At 44.3% G+C, this 19,506-nt stretch overlaps 2 protein-coding genes across 2 annotated transcripts; both read left to right on the top strand.

Annotated features, from left to right (window-relative positions):
- Positions 1-1,636: 1,636 nt before the first annotated feature.
- LOC127031192 (olfactory receptor 11A1-like) lies at positions 1,637-2,584 on the top strand. The gene has a single exon (XM_050917954.1). The coding sequence runs from the start codon at positions 1,637-1,639 to the stop codon at positions 2,582-2,584; it is 948 nt and encodes a 315-aa protein (XP_050773911.1).
- Positions 2,585-18,124: 15,540 nt separating this feature from the next.
- On the top strand, positions 18,125-19,075 carry LOC127031178 (olfactory receptor 1020-like). The gene has a single exon (XM_050917939.1). The coding sequence runs from the start codon at positions 18,125-18,127 to the stop codon at positions 19,073-19,075; it is 951 nt and encodes a 316-aa protein (XP_050773896.1).
- The last annotated feature ends 431 nt before the right edge of the window (positions 19,076-19,506 follow it).

Raw genomic sequence — 19,506 nt, forward strand, 5'->3', positions numbered from 1 at the left:
GCCAGGATTATTGTTAATGAAACACGGTAATAAAATGTGGCAGACTCTATGAGGATACGAAAACATATATGCCCGTGACAATGGACACAGCTCAGTGAATGGCGGGACTTTCAATTCCTCCCCTTGGCTGGACAAAGACACTATCTCAGAGATTTCTCTTTACACCTTGATACAAACAAATTACGTATTGCACCTCTGACATAGTTACTGCCTGACATGGCTAGTTCGCAGCCACCTCCTTGTACATGTTTGTTCAATCAAAACGGCTCTATTCATCACACTGTCATCCTGACCTTATCTTTTAGGAGGGGTCAGTGTGTTCCTGTTATCCTTGGGGAATGTTTTTATACCATCCCTGATATTGGGATGTTCTGGTACCACTCTTCTGGAATGTGTTTGCATCAGTACTCTGTGCCTAATACTTCTTGGGAATGTGTTTCTGCAATGTCAGGCCTGTTCTTGCCGAATTCTGTGAATTTGCAAGCAGGCAGAGCCTGATGTTTGCTCACAGCCTGACTTTTGCTGACAGCTTTATATCAGTCCTGGCCTCAAAACTGGAATGAAAACCAACATTTGAAAAATCTGCAATTACTGATTAATGGAAATATGCGTTCCACAAAACTCATAATATGAAAATAGCACATTTTTCACTCATTTTGAATTTTATACAGATGTTTTTTGCACTAGACGATACATTTCTGGCTAGCATGGTGGTTTCTAGATGGAGTTTTTTGGTTTTGTGTATTTTTTAATGAAGATTGGGTCTCTGTGTACACTGTCCTACTATGAGACAATGAAATATTGTCCTAGGAAAGGACAGGGATGTAGCTGTTTGGAATAAAAAAAATTCAAATTGCTCTGATAAAGTTTGGTTGCCCATTGTCATGGCAATGCACATGGAATTGGCTGCCCACCCATTGCAATTCCCACCTTGATTTGTTTCTCTGTTGTGTTTTCCCCTGAAATAACAAAAATCTTAACCAATTTCAGCAGAGGAACTGCAACTTACAAAAGGACATTGCTCTGCTTTGATACACCAGAAAGTGAAAGGAGTAACTAATTAAGCCAATATCTATCGGTGTTTCTCTACTGTTCACAGGAGCGACTCCAGGCCCCAGCACCCCAAGCGCGTGCTTGGGGCGGCAAGCCGCAGGTGGCGGCAGGCAGGCTGCTTTCTGCGGCTTGCCTGCGGAGGGTCCGCTGGTCATGCGGTTTCGGTGGACCTGCGGGAGGTCCACCGAAGCTGAAGGACCAGCGGGCCCTCCGCAGGCAAACCGCCAGAGGCAGTCTGCCTGCTGTGCTTAGGGCGGCAAAATCCCTAGAGCCGCCCTGACTGTTCAATCTGAGACCCATCACCATAGTATATCAGTACTTGATGTGATCTGTGAAGTTACTATACATGTTTCCAGAGAAACTAACATGTTGTTGAACATGCTATCTGCTCATATATTAAAACTGTTCCTGTGGTCAAGAGAGGTGGCTTTTTCCCCATTTCACCTCCAATAGCTTCCACTCTCCACTCAGCTAGTGTTCCGGTACACAGCTGAGGAGACAATACAAACAATGCTGACATTTTATTGAGTGAATGTGCTTCATTTATATCACACAGTGAATTTCTTTCTCATAGACATACCCCATGACAAACCCAGAAGAGGGAAATCATACTGTCACAGAATTCATCCTCCTGGGATTTGGGATTCTTCCTGGACTACAAATCCTGTTTTTCCTGTTCTTTCTCTTGATCTACACTGCAACTGTGACTGGGAACATCCTCATCATTGTGTTAATTGTTGCTGATCAGTACTTTCACACTCCCATGTACTTCTTCCTAGGGAACTTGTCCTGCTTGGAGACCTTCTACACCTCCGCCACCCTGCCCAGCATGCTGGCCACTCTCCTCACTGAGGACACAACTATTTCATTTACTGGGTGTCTCACACAATATTATTTCTTTTGTTCTCTGGTTGCTACAGAATGCCTTCTCTTATCCGTGATGTCTTATGATCGGTATGTAGCGATATGCAATCCAATGCACTATACAGCCCGTATGAGTGGTAGGTTATATCTCCAGCTTGCAGGTGGCTCTTGGACAGGTGGCTTCCTATGTGGTGGTGTAATAACATTGTCAATATCTCAGTTAACTTTCTGTGGTCCCAATGGTATTGATCATTTCTTTTGTGATCTTATCCCCCTGATAAATCTCTCTTGTAATGACCCTCAGATGATGGAAATGTTGATTTTCACACTCAGCTTGATTTTCTCATTGGTCCCATTCCTGCTTACCTTGATGTCCTACATCTGCATCATCGCCACCATCCTGAGAATCCCGTCCACCACCGGGAGGCAAAAGGCCTTTTCCACCTGCTCCTCCCACCTCATTGTGGTGACCATTTATTATGGAACATTGCTAATAGTCTACATGTTCCCAACCACTGACATCTTCAGAGACTTCAAGAAATTTCTCTCTGTTGTCTATGCTGTCCTGACTCCCCTGGTAAATCCCCTCATTTACAGTCTGAGAAACAAAGAGGTGAAGGAAGCCCTGAGGAAAGCTTGCAGGAAATTTGTGTTTGGACAATGCTAACTCATCAGTTCCTTAGGTTAAAATAAAATAGATATTACATGGGCTGGAATAGAGCCTGAACAAAGCCTGCTGTAGTCCCAGGTCATGTTTCTGTTAGATTTATTGGGCTTCATGTCATGCTCTTACAGAGTCACAGGCATGGGAGAAAGTGGAGACTGTTAGATCTCTTAAATCTGTGACCCCAGTCTTTTTAGGACCTATGTGAGATGCCACAGGTGAGTACTACTGGGATGGTGGGAGATATGAATTGGTGGCTGCTCTAAATTCAGGCAGTGAGGGAAGATTGTGCTCAGTGAGCGGGTGCAAGCAAAATGGACTCATCTGAAACACTAAGCATCCATTCATTGTAGGGTGAGAGACTGCTATATATACACACACGTATGCGCACACACACGTATGTGCACACACACGTATACCTACATTATAAAAATATAAAGCTGAAATGTCACCGTGGAACTCCAATGTTAGGTAATTATATAATTAACCTTTGTGCCTTATAGTGTATTTCATTCCCAGGCATCATTCAAAAGGAACAGAAAAGCAAAAGAAAACTCCCTGACTTTGCCACAGAACACAGGACACCAGCACAAGCCTCTTATTTTCCCATTTTCAACAATGACTAAGGGCCAGTTTTTCAAGATACTTAGGTGCCCAGGGGGATTTTCAAAAGCTTCTGGGCACCTCCCCTGCCAGATGGGGCCGTACAGGTGAGTCAGACAGGGGAAAGCCCACTTTCCCTAGGTTTGTTTATCACTCTAGGGCTTCAGTGTCTGGATACCTGGTGTGGGGCTGCCAAGAGCATGTCTAGAGGCACCTATGGCCCCTTTACTGCAAACACTTAGGTGCCTACAGGGTTTGCCAGCAGCTGAGCCTGGGCTTTGTGAATCCTAGATGGGGAGGCAGATTCTGGGATCCAGATGCCCAAAGTAAACACTTTATGAATCTAGCTCTAAGTCCACATCCTTGTCCTCATGTTATAGCTGGGGAAACAAAGGCAGGAAGAGGTGATGTTACCTGTCCAGAGTCACTCAGCAGGAATAGAAACCAATTATCCAAAGTCCTAGTCCAGTTCACTATCTGCTCCACCATGTCCAGTTATTATTGACAATGGGACCTAAGGGTGTTAGATGCTGAACTACCATTCACGAACCATGGGATTTGGGTACCTAACAACAGCTTCTTATGGGAAAATCCAGCCTGTATATTTATAGCTAAACCACTATCCTGAGAATTTCTTCCACTCCTAGGGGATGGTTTCCACCAGTTCCTTATCATGTTTTACCATTTTCTAGAAGACCCTTATAACTGTGTATCTGTTACCAAAAGCATTGTGCAGTAAAAGAACTAGACGTAGTCTTCTCTTTCTTTCTTTTTGTTGTCATGCTTCCCCTTCTCTATTCCCTTCATAAACAGCGTGAGAATTAAGTCTGTCAAGGTTTACCTATATGTGGAAGTTGCATCACTTTACCTATATCAGCCTATCTCCACCTGTGGCAAGGCAACATGCCATTGTGCCAACAAAATAAAACCACCTCAACGAGAGGCATAGGTCATTTTACAACAAAGTTAGAGCAACACAGAGTCAGTGTAGACCAAGAGTTCTCACAAGAAAAATGTTGGTAGCCTTAGAGTGCGGCCACAAACTCTTGCTGGTAGTCGCTGTGGCAATCTTTCCTATAATGCTTTAGGAAAAACGAATATACACATATGCATGTGCAAATCATAGTAATTTATTTAAGTAAGGTTTTTTGCTGACTCACGTAAAAATAATGTACAATTGTCTCGAGTCTTTACTGGACAGAATAGAAACAAAATAAGGTGCTTTGCATGAGCTTGTCTTTTTTGTTGTTTCTTTTGTTTTTTTGATTCCTTTTTTTAGGCCTGGTCTACACTGGGTGGGGGGGGGATTGATCTAAGATACGCAACTTCAGCTATGAGAATAGCGCAGCTGAAGTTATCTTATCTTAGATCAAATGAAAGTTACTTAATTTGCATCCTCATGGCGCTTGTTAATATAACTTTAAACAGCAAACTTACTATCTAGCAGAGAGGCAATGAAAAGTGATATTAACAAATATACAAATATCAGTTTTCACAGCAGTCTTACTCAGCTCTGGCACAAGGCAGGCAACAAATTAAACCCTGGATAGAGAAATTGGTAGGGAGGCAGTGGGATCAAGAGGTGACAGAGGGCCGAGGGAAGTGGCGGGATCCAGAGACAATGGGGGGTTGGTTAGCCTGCGGCCTGAGCTTGAAGCTCTGCAGCCACGAGATGGAGCCCCACAGCCAGAACCTGCCACCACAGGGTGGAAGCCAGAAGCCCAAGCCCTGCTGCCCCTGGGAATGTGGGGCGCTCACATCAGCTGCTTGCTCATCTGGTGTTTGTGGCTACAGAAAGGGACAGGGCCCAACCCCTGTTGTCAGCCCCAGGAGAGGTACCACTGCTTTGCTCCCTCCACCCCCCATCACTGTCCAGGAGGCTGTGGCCTCAAGAAGAGCCCTTGGTGGTTGCATGCAGCTACAGTGGCCTCATTTGAGAAATGCTGGTGTAGACACTACGCTTGTCATGTCACCTTACATGGCCTTCGGGATGTGTCCCACAATGCCATCATGACTGCTCTGATCAGCAGTTTCAACTCCGCTGCCCTGCATTTACACAGGTATGTACCACATGTATGCACTGTTTAAAGGCTCAGGATTTTTTGATATTCCACTTCCTATTTGCTTGATGTAGACAACTCACTTAGCATCTTCCAAGCTGACCGTGCTGGTTTATCGCAGCAAATGCACTCTGGCATGGAGTTCCCCAGATTTGTTGGGTCTGTGGGGAAAAGAGTCTGTGCAGTTGCAACTGTGATCCAGACATAGAAACTTTGATACCTACAAGCAGATTGCTCATGAAAGGGACATGCAGTAGTGCTGTGCTGAGATCCAGGTGCTGAGGCAGGCGTACCGGAAGGCAAGGGAAGTCAGCCATCACTCTGGAGCAGTACGAAATACATGCCACTTTTACAAGGAGCTACACATCATCCTTGGCAGCGACTTCACTTCTACCACCAGGAGCCCTATGGATACCTTGCAGGGACTGGAGGCAGCAGCTCGTGGAGTCAACACCAAGGATGAAGTGGGGGATGAGGCAGTCAAGTTGGAGGATGACATGGGACAGACGATAGGGTTGTCTGGAGGCCTGGCAAGCCAGGACCTCTTTCTAAACTACAGAGAGGTCTAGCCAGTCCCAATACTCTGGCTCTGGTGTACCTGAAGAGAGGGAGAGGGAAGCTCTGGTAAATGTTCATTTTGGTTTGATATTGCACAATGACATGAAGTAGATGTGTCCTTTATTTAGTTACATGATGCAAGTGGAAGAAGGGATAAAGATTAAGAACACTAGGTACTGTTTGCCTCTGCATCTCTTTCCCCTGTGCTGCTACTCACTGGGGGCCCTGCAGAAAAGTTTGCTAATACACCCAAGGATCTCCCGGGAATTCTCCATTGTGAGCTCTAGGAAATTTTCCTGAAGGTACTCTGCAATTCTCTGCCAAAGGTTCTTTGGAAGATCTGCTTAGTTTTTTCTCCTCTGTGTCGGGGTTTGACCCACCACCACTGGCGCCTCCTGCTGCTCGCTCTGGGAATTAGGTCTCTACTGCTGCGGGCCACCCTCGACGCGTGGTGTCTAGGACACTGCTGGTGTGGGACTTCTCTTCGCTCTGCAGTACCCCCTTCAGGACAGTCTTCGTCCACTTCAGGACATTGTCCTCCAGCAGTTCCTGCTACTCCAGTCTTATCCTCTTCCAGGGGGGTCTTAACAGCAGTCCCTCTGTCTGTACCTGCCTCGGTGGCCAACCACAGCCCTAGAGTCTAGCCCCTTGTCTCAGAGGCAAGTTGCAGTCTGTCTTGGCCCCACTGCTCAGTGGCCAGGTGCAGTGCAAAGGGGGAAGGGGGAACCCAGGCCCACCCGCTATGCTGGGTCCCGACTCAGGGACCCTCTAGAGGCAGCCTCCCTCTGTCCTCCTTCTCTGCCTTCTAGTCTGCCTAGTTTTCCTGGGCCACTTCCCTTTTGGCCCTATGCACCTTCTCGACTCTTCTTAGCAGGGGCCGCAGCCTGGCAGGTAACTGGGCCGGAGCTCCACTCTGCTCTCCGAAGCCTGCCCAGCACTGGTCTGTGCAAGATGCTACTCCTTAGCTCAGGAGCCAGTCCTCCTCCCTCACTAGTCAGGGAGTAACTGCCTTCTCCTCTTCTAGGCAGCCTTTATATAGGATCCAGTGCGGTCCTGATTGGCTGTCTCCTCCTCTGCCCTGTTTGGCAATTCCCAGGCCTTTGCTGATTGTCTGCTGGTCTGCGCAGCCTCTGTGGCCTGTTTCAGCCCTTTTTCTCAGGAACTGAGGCACCGCCCCACTACTCCTCCCCACCCCCATAGGAACCTCTGCCATGCCAATGGGCAATTACTTCAGCAGGAACGAAAGTAGCACAAAGGCGAGCAGCATACAGACCCAGTCTGAAGCCACATGCATGCAGGAGTTGCACCCTTACATCCTCCATTACCCTCAATAGTGTGATATCAGCTTTGGTCGCCCCCAGCTGTGGAAAACATTGTAAGTGTTCAGAATAGTGTTCCTAGGCACTTTTTGTGAATCTCTTCTGAATCCACCCTGACCCTTTGTTCCATATTGTACTATAGCAAGGAGCAGTGGCCTCCCTCAGAGATTGACAGGAAGGAATGACAACATGCCCTCTGGTGTGCAGAACCATAAAAGCCATGCCTGCCCAACGGTAGCTGGAAGCAGAAGTATAAAAGGCAGGCCTTGCAGCTTAGCTGGGCTGGAGCATCCAAGGGAGACAGAGGCATCCTGCGGGCTGCTAGAATCTGCAGAGAACCCCTGCCGAACTGAGGACTGGTCAGTTTTCTCTGGGCCGCCAGCTGACTGAGACACAGAGGAGCTGCTGGGGCTGCCACCTGAGGTCTGGCCAGAGCTACCTGAGGAGACAGAGAACAATCAAAGTATGGTGGTATCAAACCCCAAGGATGCAGGAAGTAGCCCAGGGAAATAGACCATTGTCTGGTTGAGTATTGACCTGATACCAGGTCAGCGTATTGCAAGTGGATCCCCGCTGACTCAGTGGTGGACTACTCTGCCACTCTTAGGGCCATGGACTGGAACCCCATGGACTCGGGTGGGCCCGGGTCTCCCTACCCCATTGCCATCTCAACCCTGGGGTGGCAGCCTCCCCACCTTTAGGCCAGGAGACCTGTGTTTGTCAACCATGCTCCAGAACCAGGATCGCACTGTTAAACAATAGAATACTAATTGACATGTATTAAATATTTTGGATGTTTTTCTACATTTTCAAATATATGGATTTCAATTATAATAGAGAATACAAAGTGTATAGTGCTCACTTTATATTATTCGCGTTACAAATATTTGCATTGTAAAAATGATAAACAAAAGAAATTGTGTTTTTCAGTTCACCTCATGCAAGTACTGGAGTGCAGTGGTTCTCAAACTTGGGCCGCTGCTTGTTCAGGGAAAGCTGGGCTAGTTTGTTTGCCTGCCGCATCTGCAGGTTTGACCGATAGTGGTTCCCACTGGCCAATGAGCGCTGCGGGAAGCGGCAGACAGCACATCCCTCGCCCTGAGCCGCTTTCCGCAGCCCCCATTAGCCTAGAGCCGCAAACCGCGGCCAGTGGGAACCATGATCGGCTGAACCTGAGGACCACAGCAGGTAAGCAAACTGGTCAGGCCCACCAGGTGCTTTCCCTGAACAAGCAGCGGCCCAAGTTTGAGAATCACTGGTGTAGTGCAGTCTCTTTGTTGTGAAAGTGCAACTTTACAAATGTAGATTTTTTGTTATATAACTGCACTCAAAAATAAAACATGTAAAACTTTAGATCCTACAAGTCTATTCAGTCCTACTTCTTCTTCTGCCAGTTGCTAAGACAAACAAGTTTGTTTACATTTTAGAGGAGAAAATGCTGCTCAACATTCATATGCCCCTTCATGCTTCGGTCACCATTCCAGAGGACATGTTTCATGCTGATGATGCTTGTTAAAAAAAAATGTGTTAATTAAATTTGTGACTGAACTCTTTGGGGGAGCATTGTACATCTCCTGGTCTGTTTTACCTGCATTCTGCCACATATTTCATGTTATATCAGTCTCAGATGATCACCCAGCATGTTATTCTTTTTAAGAACACTTTCACTGCAGATTTGACAAAACATAAAAAATGTACCAATATGAGATTTCTAAGGATAGCTACAGCACTCGACCCAAGATTTAAGAATCTTCCAAACCTGCCTTCCAAAATCTGAGAGGGATGGGGTGTGGTGCATGCTTTCAGAAGTCTTAAAAAAGCAACACTTTTAAGAGAAACTACAGAAATCAAACCACCAAAAAAGGAAATCAACCTTCTACTGGAGGCATCTGACTCAGATGATGAAAATGGACATGTGTCAGTTTGCACTGCTTTGGATCATCATCGAACAGAACTCATCATCAGCATGGACGTATGCCATCTGGAATGGTGGTTGAAGCATGAAGGGACATATGAATCTTTAGCACATCTGGCACATAAGTATCTTGCAACGCCAGATGCGCTCAGATGTTGTTGTAAATAAGAAGCGAGCAGCATTATCTCCTGAAAGTGTAAACAAACTTGATTGGCTGAACACGAAGTAGGACTGAATGGACTTGTAGGCGCTAAAGTTTTACATTGTTTAATTTTGAATGCAGTTATTTGTGGTACATAATTCTACATTTGTAAATTCAACTTTCATGATAAAGAGATTGCATTACATTACTTGTATTAAATGAATTGAAATACCATTTCTTTTTTACAATGCAAATATTTGTAATAAAAAATTAAGTGAGCACTGTACACTTTATATTCTGTGTTCTAAATAAAATCAATATATTTGAAAATGCGGAAAACATCCAAATATATTTATATAAATTGTATTCTATATTTTTAACAGCGAGACTAATCACACAATTAATCATGATTAATTTTTTTTAATGGCTTGACAGCCCTAATTTTTTCTGATGGCATTACACTGTTGACTCAGATTTACCTGGTGATCCACTATAACCCCCCCAGATCCCTTTCCACAGTACTCCTTCCTAGGCAATCATTTCTCTTTTTGTATTTGTACAATTGATTGTTCCTTCCTCAGTAAATTACTTTGTATTTGTACATATTGAATTTCATCCTCTTTACTTCAGACCATTTCTCCAGTTTTCCCAGATCATTTTGAATTTTAATCCTATCCTCCAAAGCACTTGCAAACTCTCCTAGCTTGGTATCATCCACAAATGCTATAAATGTAATCTCTATGCCATTATCTAAATCATCAATGAAGATACTGAACAGAGCCGGACCCAAGACCAATCCCTGCAGGACCCCACTCAATATGCCTTTCCATCTTAAGTACGATTTGACGATTACTCTTTGAGAAAGGTTTTTCAACTAGTTATATAACCTCCATCTAGCCCAGAGGTAGGCAACCTCTGGCGCACGTGCCGAAGGCGGCACACGAGCTGATTTTCAGCAGCACTCACACTGCCCGGGTCCTGGCCACCAGTTCGGGGGGCTCTGCATTTTAATTTAATTTTAAATGAAGCTTCTTAAACATTTTAAAACCCTTATTTACTTTAGATACAACAATGGTTTCATTATATATTATAAATTTATAGAAACAGACCTTCTAAAAACGTTAAAATGTATTACTGGCATGGAAATATTAAATCAGAGTGAATAAATGAAGACTTGACACACCACTTCTGAAAAGTGCTGACTCCTTATCTAGCCCATATTACCATAGTTTGTTTGTTAATATGGTATGTGATAATCTATTGTGATTTACCAAATTAAAAGCAGCCAACTGACAGAGAGGCCAGAGTGAATAATTCACAGCTTAGACCTTTGGAGTGTATCTACACTCCAGCCAGGAGTGTTAATGCTAACTCCTATAAACATAGCCACTGAAGCCATATGCTAGCTAGCTCGCAAAAAAATATAAATGAGAGAACCGTGGTACTGGCTTCAGTGCCAGCTGGACAAGCAAAAATGTACCGTGGGCAAAGGGAGTCTCGGGGCAGCAGAGGGTGAGGGATGGGAAAGGAGCAGCTCTACTGTAGCATTGATACTAGGGATAGAAAAGATTGAGAAAGGGGTGGCTATGCTGTATAATGGCAGCTGATCGTATGGAATGGCAAATAGACAGTAAGAATTGTTAACCCTGAGATTTCAGTTTAAAATATTACTTATGTGATTAAGAGTCAATACATTTGGTTATAAAAATGTAAGCTCTGGTGTGGGATGATTCAGGTCTATCCCTTGTATTATAGCCATTTTTCAGTTTAGACATGTATTCTATAAAGAATTTGGCAATGAGATTTCATCCCTCGCTAGTATGTTTGTCAGAGATTAATTAAATAACAACAAAAGAACACCTTTTACCAAAATACAATTATGTGAGCCCAAAAGTTCAACATTTAGGCATTATGAACAACAAAGCTTTGCTGACACAAAAAATTATTCACACTGGTTTTAAATTGGAATCAGACCTTATTACATGGTTAAGGAGCAGATTATGCTAGGAGAGCACTGGGAATAATAGTCTTCTCATTTGTTTTGCATTCAGATATAAATCTTTGTGTTCATCTGTAAAGGCTGGAGCAAACATTTACTTCATGACAAGAAGTGACAGTATGTCAAAGTTTGTGCTGAAAAAGGATAGTTTTGTATTCAAGTTGCAGAATATATTGCAATAAACACAACTGAAATGATTATATTGACTGTAGCCAAATTGGACCATGATTTGGCTAGTATCAACGTATAAAACACTTGTCTTCTACTGGATGGAATCAGTACTGTTCTGTTGGTTATCACACACTCCAGTTGACCAATTAGAGGCCTATTGTTCTGATACAAGATTATCTAATTTGTATAATTGCTGTGGCACTGAATATCCATGTGAGTCTGAAACTTGTCAGGGATTTGGGAAGAAATTGTTTGCATTTTATAATCTCAGGTCTCTGATCTTTGTGATTCTATTGTCTCGGCTTTTCCAAGAAGCCTGAGGGCTTGTCTACATCAGAAAGTTGCAGCGCTGGTGAGGGAGTTACAGCGCTGCAACTTAGGAGGTGTACACATCTGCAGGGCACCACCAGCGCTGCAACTCCCTGTTTGCAGCGCTGGCCGTACTCCCGTTTTGTCTCGGGTGTAGAGGATCCAGCGCTGGTGATCCAGCGCTGGTAATCAAATATAGACACTTACCAGCGCTTTTCTTGACCTCCGTGGAATAAGCAGGTATCCCAGCATACCTGAGGAAGCCTCTGGTAATCAAGCTGGTCTCCTTCCCCGGTTTGCTCTCGCGTTCCCCGAACCCCGAGCAAGCAGGTCTCCTTCCCTGAGGTTTGCTGGGTGGTTCCGGGAACGCGAGAGCAAACCGGGAAAGGAGACCAGCTTCGCCGCGGTTTGCTCTCTCGTTCCCCGAACCCCGAGCAAGCAGGTCTCCTTCCCTGCGGTTTGCTGGGTGGTTCCAGGAACGCGAGAGCAAACCGGGAAAGGAGACCAGCTTCGCCGCGGTTTGCTCTCGCGTTCCCGGAACCACCCTGCAAACCGCAGGGAAGGAGACCTGCTTGTTCGGGGAACGCGAGAGCAAACCGCGGCGAAGCTGGTCTCCTTTCCCGGGTTTGCTCTCGCGTTCCCGGAACCACCCAGCAAACCTCAGGGAAGGAGACCTGCTTGCTCGGGGTTCGGGGAACGCGAGAGCAAACCGGGAAAGGAGACCAGCTTCGCCGCGGTTTGCTCTCGCGTTCCCCGAACCCCCCTTGAAGCCGCCCAACAGCGCTGCAGTGTGGCCACATCTAACACCACTTGCAGCGCTGGTTGCTGTAAGTGTGGCCACTCTGCAGCGCTGGCCCTATACAGCTGTACTAATACAGCTGTAACAACCAGCGCTGCAAAATTTTAGATGTAGACATGGCCTGAGTGTGTTAGGTGCCAAACTCTCATAGCAGTGTCATGGGAGTTGCGTGTTTATTGTGTATATTACCCCCCCTTTGAAAATCCCAGCCTAAATGTGTAAAGCACCTTGTTGTCCTTGCATTTTATCTGAGTAATTATCAGACAACATTTTCAAAAACACTTAAGTGAACTTCAAAGGTGTTTTAGGAGCCTAAAATCTGTTGACTTTCAATGAGGTTTAGGCTGCTAAGCCTTTAGTACCTTAAGGCACTTTTGAAAATGGGAGTTAGGCTCCTAAATGCTTTTGAATTTTTTTTAAATATTACCTGAACTTATTGAGTAAGTTTATTGGATGGGGAATGGGCACTTGTGTTTCCTGCTATCGAGGGCAACAGGAGGTTTGTTCAGAGAAAGTGCAAGCTCAGCTAAGTATGCTGAGATTTTTCAAAGCTGCCAAAGGGAAATAAATATGAAATCAGTGTATAAATCACATAGGCAGATTTGAAAATGTCTGATGTAAAATGTAGAATTAGTTCATTATTTCTTGACAGTCACCATAGCATTCACCCAATAAAAAGAGAGATTAATTTTAGGATTAGAAATTTCTTCCCTCTCTAGGACTTTCCCTTTGAGATTAGAGGTTTGACTCTACTGACATTTTCTAAAAACAAACCAAATACCAATTTTTCCCTGCCACAGCAGACGCGCCTCGGGAGACTGCACCTTCCCACCGAAGGATATATAATGAATCAGAAAAGACCTTCCCCATTCGGCAAAGGGTCTGAGGAACAATGTGCATTACAACATGTGGCAAAGGAACCTTGATAGCTGTTCCAGGATATGATGGTCTATTTACAGGGAACACGGAAGCACATGAATGCAGTGGAGAGAGAAGCTGGACTGAATAACCTGGATCCTGACTCCTGAAATGCTGAGTGAAGAGGTGACAGCAGACTCCAGCTGCTGACTGACCCACCTTAGAGGTAAATCAACCTTTTCAGCCCTTATTCTTGAAGCTCAAGGTTTTTGAAGCAATGAAACCTTGTTAGGTAACTAATTAGGATCTCGCTCAAAATCCCCACTCAATGCAAAAGGACTGCATTTTGAAAAAGGCAAGACCTGTCACCTCGGCTATCCTAGCTCCTTATCTGGTCCCCATACCCATGGTATCTGGGCACCTCACTGTCTTGAATGTATCTAACCTCCCACCACCCCATGAAGAGCTATTGTCCCATCTTTACAGATGGGGACCTGGCACACAGAGGGGCAGATGTATAGAGGGATGCAGACACCCTTAGGGGGAGTTGAAATCAATGGGCATAAGGTACTGCACCCAATCCGGCACCAATCCACATTTTTAGGTACCTACTGAGCTTTGAAAATCTGTTCTAAAAGTCGTACATAGATTTTGTTACAAAGGAGGGAATTGAACTAACATCTCTCAAGTCCAAGGCAAGCTCTTCAAACCCTGAAGCAACTATCATTCCACTGCCAGAGACTTTGCTGGGCCATGGAGAGTGTTAACAAGATGGTATGGGTAAAACAGAGCTGATATTTGCTGCTGTGTTCAGTGCTCGAGGAGGAGACATTGGCTATGAGTAGGCTTCGCAGAATTTAGATTTTTGTAATGCAATTTTGCTGACTATTATTGATTTTTTTCTCTGATTTTTTGCTGTTTTAATTATTACAGTTGCAGGAAATTCAATGGGTGGCAGGGGTAGGGTTAGGATTAGGGTTAGGTAAGCTCTTACAACAGGGCTGCCAGGGGCTCCCAGCAGTGACCAGTAGCTTACTGGTGGCTCCCTGCTTGGGCAAGAGGTCCAAGGCCCTTGGGTCAAAGGTGCAGGGAAGGCATCACTGCCCCAGGGCATCAACTTTCCATGGCCAGGGCTGAGAGGAGGAGGAGGATGACAAACCCCCTGGTCACAGGGGTAGTGACTGCATAATTAAATGGCTCCAGCGATGGCCAGAAGCCATTCAGCAACAGGGTGGACCAGACCACATCCAGGCACCCTTCTTCCCTTTCGCAGCCCAGACCGGGGGTCTTAGATTTGACCAGTCATCCCTGCACCTTGCACCTGAAGGGATGGGTGTCACCAGCCTCATGGATGTGCAAGAAGCCCTCCACAGCTCCGCTGTCAGCCCACCCCCTGTCCTGATTATTCACACTTGTTATCTGGTCACCCTAGCTGTCACTGCCTCACTCACGCGCTGCAGTGACGGCTGGGTGCAGAGGGTTCTTTGCATGGTCACAAAGCTGCTGAAACCATCCCAGCAGGCACAAGGTACGGGGGGGTGGGGAGGGGGCGAGGCTGCACTAACACCAACTGTTATTGATATTTTTTGTTGGTGGTGTCAGCTGAGATCAACATTTACCAACATCTATTGATTGAATGATGCCAAGCCAAGCTATAAGTTTCATAGAAGGCTAATGGGATTAGTGGGCCAAATCCCATTAAAATCAAAGGATCTAAGTCTTGAAGTCAGTGGAAATTTTATCTTTAACTGCAGTGAGAGATAGCTCAGAATGAAGAGAATTATTCCTGGGATATAAAATTAACTCTGTGCAGAATCATGTCCTTACTTACCAGTTAATAATGAATAGTAAATGTGTGCAATAAAAGCTAGTACCTCACCCATCCTGTCTCTCTAAGGATTAGTAATGCAAGAGAGACCATACTGGCAGATAAGACAGTTGAAAACAAAAAGAGAGACAAAATTCATATGTTTAACCAAACACAAAGCAAAAAGAACAAAATGTAGAGATGATAAAAACTGATGGAATATTTTTCTGTGAGAAAATAGCAATTGGTCAAGATCAATAGACTCCATGGCAACATATTTATTTCTGCAAAATTTTCTTTAGGAAACAAAGTTGTATTTTGGTTTATAAAATTAAATAAAATAAAAATAAATTTAATTTAAATACTTTTAAAATATGCAAGTAAAATACAATCAAAGATAACATTTTGGCAATGCAAAATATAAATCTATAAATAAAATTAATAATCTCTACATTTTTAAGTCAAAATTGGAATTAAATGCAACATTTGATATCATGGAATTGCCCATGAAATGGAAATTTGGGTTCTCCACTGCTGTAATAATAAGAAATGTTTGTTACAAATTTCCAACAGAAATCATTCATGCAAAAGAGGGTACATTTTTAGCTAAACTGGTGGTTTCTAGCTGGTGTTTTGTTTTTTTAAGTAAAGACTGGATAACTGTATGACCAGTAATAACATTTTCACGTCTGGGGTCTAACTACAGGGTATTTCAGATTTTATTCCTTTTTGCATAAGGTGGAAGTCCTGCTGGGTCTTTATATGCCAAGTATCCTAGTGCAGGACAATGGAATATTACCACAGGGAAGGACAGACATTCTTCTTTGTTTAGGATATCTCATAAACATGCAGCTAAGGGTACATCTACACTACCCCCTGGGTCGGCGGGTAGTGATCCATCTATCGTGGATCGATTTATTGCATGTAGTGTAGATGTGATAAATCAATCCCGGATCGCTCTCCCGTTGACTGCTCAAAGCAGGACCAATACCCAACAAAATCATCACAGCCAGGGCTTTGTCAAGCTTGACTTTAAAAACTTCTAAGGAAGAAGATTCCATCACCTCCCTAGGTAATCTATTCCAGTGCTTCACCACCCTCCTAGTGAAAAAGTTTTTCCTAATATCCAAACTAAACCTCCCCCACTGCAACTTGAGACCATTACTCCTTGTTCTGTCATCTACTACCACTAAGAACAATCAAGATCCATCCTCTTTGGAACCCCCTTTCAGGTAGTTGAAAATAGCTATCAAATCCTCCCTCATTCTTCTCTTCTGCAGACTAAACAATCTCAGTTCCCTCAGCCTCTCATAAGTCATGTGCTCCAACCCCCTAATCATTTTTGTTGCCCTCTTTGGACTACTTCCAATTTTTCCACAGCCTTCTTGTAGTGTGGGGCTCAAAACTGGACACAGTACTCCAGATGAGGCCTCATCAACGTCGAATAGAGGGGAATGATCACGTCCCTCGGTCTGCTGGCAATGCCCTTATTTATGCAACCCAAAATGCCGTTAGCCTTCTTGGCAACAAGGGACACTGTTGACTCATATCCAACTTCTTGTCCACAGTAACACCTAGTTCTTATTCTGCAGAACTGCTTCCTAGCTATTCAGTCCCTAGTCTGTAAGAGTGAATGGAATTCTTCCGTCCTAAATGCAGGACTCTGCACTTGTCCCTGTTGAACCTAATCAGGTTTCTTTTGGCCCAATCCTCTAATTTGTCTAGGTCCCTAAGAGTAGCATAAAATCCCTCCTTTGCCTGTTACAGGTTAAGAAGCTCAAATAAAGTGGTTGGCAGCTGACCAAAAGGACCAAGAAGGGAAGAAGATCTTTTGAAATCTGTGGGAGGAGGTTTTGTTTGGGTCCTCTTTGTTGGTCTCTCGGACAGAGAGGGACCAGGGCAGGAAAAACCATATCCTAAAAACCTACCTGAAATAATCATCCAATATTACAAAAATTGTAAGTAATAGCAAGGAAATGTGTTAGATTATCTTTTGTTTTAGCTTTTGAAATTTTCTTATGCTAAGAGGGAGGTTTATTCCTGTTTCTTGTAACTTTGAAGTTTTGCCTAGAAGGGAATCCTCTGTGCTTTAAATCTTATTACTCTGATTTTACAGAAGTGCTTCTTTTACTTTTTTCTTTATAATGAAGTTCTGCTTTTAAGAACCTGATTGGTTTTAGTGTCCTAAAAACCCAAGGGGCTGGTCTGTGCTCACCTTGTTATATTATTCTCAAGCTACCCTAGGAAAGGGGGTGAGGGGCTTGGGAGAGATTTTGAGAAAAGAGGAACTCCAAGTGGTACTTTTCCTGAATCTTTGTCTAACTCACTTGGTGGTGGCAGCAATATCATCCAAGGACAAGGAAGGATTTGTGCCTTGGGGAAGCTTTTCACCTAAGCTGGTAGGAATAAGTTTAGGGGGTCTTTCATGCAGGTCCCCATGTCAGTACCCTAGAGTTAATAATGGGGAGGGAACCCTGACAGGATACAATTTTCAAAGGCTGACAATTTTTCTTGCAGTTCACTTGGAGTTGGCTGCCCACCCACTGCAATTCCCAGCCCTGTTTGCTTGGTTTATTTCTTTATTATGGCTTCCCCTAAAATATAAAATCCTGACCCATTTCAGCAGTGGAACTGCAACCTATTTTGTTCTGCTTTTAGACACCAGGAAGTGATGTATGTGACTATTTGAACCAATATCTGTCTAATCTGTCTGTGTGTCTGTACTGTTGTGTCTGAGCCTCTTCACCATCTGTGCCATCTGTCAAGGTACTACACAGGTTTCGAGAGAGATTAACATTTTATTTTAACCTGCAGTCTGCTCAGATATGAAATCTATTCAACGGGTAAGAGAGATGTCATTTCCTCTCCCCTGGCTTCCATTCTCCACTCAGCTATTGTTCCAATAGCCATCAGAGAGAGACAAGAAAAACAATGCTGATATTTATTGGGTGGATATTGTTCATTTATGTTGCAACATTAATTTATTTCCTGTAGTCACACCCCATGGCGAACCCAAAACAGGGAAATGAAACGTCCATCACAGAATTCATCCTTCTGGGATTCTGGACTCATTGTGATCTGCAAATTCTTCTCTTCCTGCTGTTTCTAATGCTGTATATGGCAACCATGGCCGGGAACATCCTCATCATTGCACTAGTTGTGTGTGATCAGCACCTCCACACCCCCATGTACTTCTTCCTGGGCAACTTGTCCTGCTTGGAGACCTGCTACAGCTCCACCATCCTGCCCAGGATGCTGGCCAGTCTCCTCACTGAGGACAAGACAATTTCCTTCAATGGGTGTCTCACACAATTATATTTCTTTGGTTCTCTGGTTGCCACAGAATGCCTTCTCTTATCCGTGATGTCTTATGATCGCTATGTAGCAATATGCAATCCAATGCACTACACAACCCTTATGAGTGGCAAGGCCTGGCTCCAGCTTGCAGGTGGCTCTTGGATAGGTGGCTTCATAGGTAATAGCATAACAACACTGTCAATATCCCAGTTAACTTTCTGTGGCCCGAATCATATCGACCATTTCTTTTGCGATCTTATCCCCCTGATAAATCTCTCCTGTAATAACCCTCAGCTGATGGAAATGTTGGCTTTCATACTCTGCTTGATTTTCTCACTGGTCCCATTCCTGCTTACCTTGATGTCCTACATTTGTATCATTGTGACCATTCTAAGAATCCCATCCTCCACCGGGAGGCAAAAGGCCTTTTCCACTTGCTCGTCACACCTCATTGTGGTGATAATTTATTACGGAACTCTACTAATTGTCTATATGTTCCCAACGACCAGCATCCTGAGTGAATTCAACAAAGTGCTCTCTGTCATCTACACTGTCCTGACTCCCCTGGTCAATCCCCTCATCTACAGCCTGAGAAACAAAGAGGTGAAGGAAGCTCTGAGGAAAACTTGCAGGAAATTTGTGGTTGAAAAATGCTAACTGATCAATTGCCTTAGTTTAAAATAAAATAGATATAACATAGGCTGGGATAGGGCCTGAACCGAAGCCTGCTGAAGTCCAAGGTTCTGTTTCCATTATATTATAGGGTTTCATGTCGTGGTCTTACAGACGTACAGCCCTGGAGAAAGTGGAGACAGAGAGCCCTCTAAAAACCAGTTACTCATTGTTTTTAGGACCCATATCAGATTCCACAGGCTGGTGGAAGACTTCCCCTTCCCACAGAAGGATATATAATGAATCAGAAAAGACATTCCCCATTTTTCAAAGGACATGAGGCACAGGGCATGTTACCAGGCATGGCAACGCTGCCTTGGTAGCTGTTCTGGGATATGATATTCTATTTACGGGGAACTTACCTGTGATAGGGCCACACGCCTATGGACTGGAAAGCCAGGAGCCAAGCCAGCCCT

Source organism: Gopherus flavomarginatus, chromosome 11 (assembly GCF_025201925.1).
Source record: "Gopherus flavomarginatus isolate rGopFla2 chromosome 11, rGopFla2.mat.asm, whole genome shotgun sequence".
Lineage (NCBI taxonomy): Eukaryota > Metazoa > Chordata > Testudines > Testudinidae > Gopherus > Gopherus flavomarginatus.